The sequence below is a fragment of the Acanthamoeba castellanii genome, assembly GCF_000313135.1.
Source record: "Acanthamoeba castellanii str. Neff unplaced genomic scaffold scf7180000084776, whole genome shotgun sequence".
Classification (NCBI taxonomy): Eukaryota; Discosea; order Longamoebia; family Acanthamoebidae; genus Acanthamoeba; species Acanthamoeba castellanii.
In genome coordinates, this window is record NW_004457586.1 from 937,173 (window position 1) to 939,298 (window position 2,126).

Here is a 2,126-nt window from a genome sequence, read left to right on the forward strand (position 1 = left end):
GGCCGTACCTGCTCCTGGAGGGGGAACCACGTAGACCTTGATGAAGGGTGGTGAGGGAGCTCAAGTAGGTGCGCTCGGTGGTCAGAAGCTCGTTGGCTGCCTTGCTGCACAGCTCTTTCGCTGCAAGCGTCAGGTGCCACCACTTGGCAGGATCACCCTATATGATGGCGGGGAGCAGTACCCGATAGGGCGGCAAGGGAGCGAGGGCGACGGGGTGCTGGAGTCCCGCGACCGGTCGAGCACCGGGTGCGGGGGCTGCTCGGTGATGGCCGAACCGAAGGACATGCTGAGCGGCGTCATAGCGGAAGCGGAACCCTTCATCGGGTTCGAGTCAGTAGGCAGAAGGCGCAGCAACAGCAGGGTCTGTTTGAGGGCATTGGTTTGGGGTGGTAGTGTTGTGAGCAACAAACAAACAAACAAACACACAAAAGCCAGGGCAAGAGCGCAAGACAACAATCAAGTACCCCGTGCTTGAAGTTGTAGTCGATTAGCATTCGGCTGTTCTCGAGCCACACGCCCTCCTCCTTGTCATGCTCTTTGGCCTCGGCTTTCAACTTCTGCATCCGCTCCTGGAGTTCGCCCATGACACTCTGCGCACCAGAAGAAGCATCATTAGAAGAGCTGGCAGGGGCTTGCTTGCTCGCTCGCTCGCGAGGAGGAGGAGGAGGAGGAGGCAAAGGTGTGTACCATTGACTGCACCCGGGAGTTGGAGTGCTTGGTACGCACCGGTCGCTCCTCGCCGCTGGTGTGCTGGGGATCGTTCCCCTTCTTGATGAGCCCCACCGAGTTCACCCGCCTCAGCTGGGCCGCCGACCGGTTGCGCCTCCCCAGCACCTCCTCTTGCTCTTCTCCGCCTTCAAGGCCGCCGGTGGTGCGCCGTAGTTGGGTGGGGCTGAAGGAAGCACTGCCTCGTCCGTCGCCCTTGGCCGCCACCTCTTCTTCGTCGTCCTTGTCCCAGTCGTCTGGACCCTGGGGCAAGGTCGGCGACGAAACGGAAAGGCCGCTCCGAGACCACTGCAGCGCCCCTCCTTGCGGCTTTCTTTCCCTGCTACTGGCGGCGTGGCCTTCTTCGACGTCGTCGTCGTCGTCGATATCGTCCACGTCGTCGTCAGACTCATTCTCGCGCAGGTCGGTCGACGAGTCGGTGGCCTCGCTCGCCCCGTCTTCGTCGTCTTGCGAGACCTCCCCGTTCGACACGGGCGATGGCGTGGGCACCGTCAGGTCGGCTTCGTTGGCAGTCTTCCGTCGGCCCATTTCGACCCCACCCTTGCGGGCGGTCTGGACCGGCTTCCAACGGTTGCCGGACGACTGGAGCCAGAGCTGCGAAGGCTTGAGTTCGGCGCGGGGTCGATTCTCGCTACAGCCCCCGGGCTCATAGGTGACTGTGGGGCCGTCAGAGTGCGTTGGTAAGATGGGGGCTGAGGACGGGGCTGGCGGGTGAGTTGGAGTAGGCGTCGGTGAAGATGCGAAGCAGTTGGGCCTTGGGACAGAAAAGGCCCCGCTGTACGCCAAGCGTGTTGTTGAAGTTGTAGTGCTGGTCGTAACTGGAGCTGTTGGTGGTCACCTTGTCGAAGGCGCGCTCGATGTCGGCCAGGCACCTGGCCACCGTGTCGTTGGGGGAGAGGGACATCACCTTCATCTCCATCCGCTGGGGGCAGTAGACACGAAAGCTGAGGCCCGAGCTCTCCATGGCGATCTCCTCCGATTCCAATATCTTTTCGCCCGTTCCGGCCTTCACCACTTTGAACTTCCCCTTCATCTCTCTCGCCCCGCACACTCTCCGCTAGTCGTCTCGCGGGGCGTTGCTTGACTTTTTCCACCTCTCAAAAAACTGTTGCAACCCAAAAAAGGAAACACACAGTTTGGTGGGAAAAGGACTGCCACCAGCTCCACACCTTCATGACACGACGAGAGCTCTCAAAAGATGTGAAGACCACAAGATGTGAGGAGGCACAGGAGGACAATCAAGTATAGAATTACTAAGTGGGTGTATTTTGTTACGATTATTTCTACACTACGGCGGCCTTTGACTCCTTGTTGTTGAGCAGCCTTCGTTTGGTTATGTGCTGCTTACCCTTTCTCTCTCTCTCTCTCTCGCTCCTTCATCCAACTCCTCCTTCTTGCTA

The 2,126-nt window shown here is 59.6% G+C and overlaps 1 protein-coding gene across 1 annotated transcript in view; it reads right to left on the reverse strand.

The window, feature by feature from the left end:
• The window catches only part of ACA1_284850 (Actin1), a gene marked incomplete at both ends in the record, with an annotated part of 2,281 nt that extends 522 nt beyond the window's left edge, over positions 1-1,759 (reverse strand). The window contains 5 exons of the mRNA XM_004344869.1: positions 9-36; positions 182-363; positions 465-590; positions 727-1,353; positions 1,427-1,759. Coding sequence (XP_004344919.1) covers positions 9-36; positions 182-363; positions 465-590; positions 727-1,353; positions 1,427-1,759 — 1,296 coding nt within the window. The remainder of the gene's footprint in view (positions 1-8; positions 37-181; positions 364-464; positions 591-726; positions 1,354-1,426) is intronic.
• Positions 1,760-2,126: the final 367 nt, after the last annotated feature.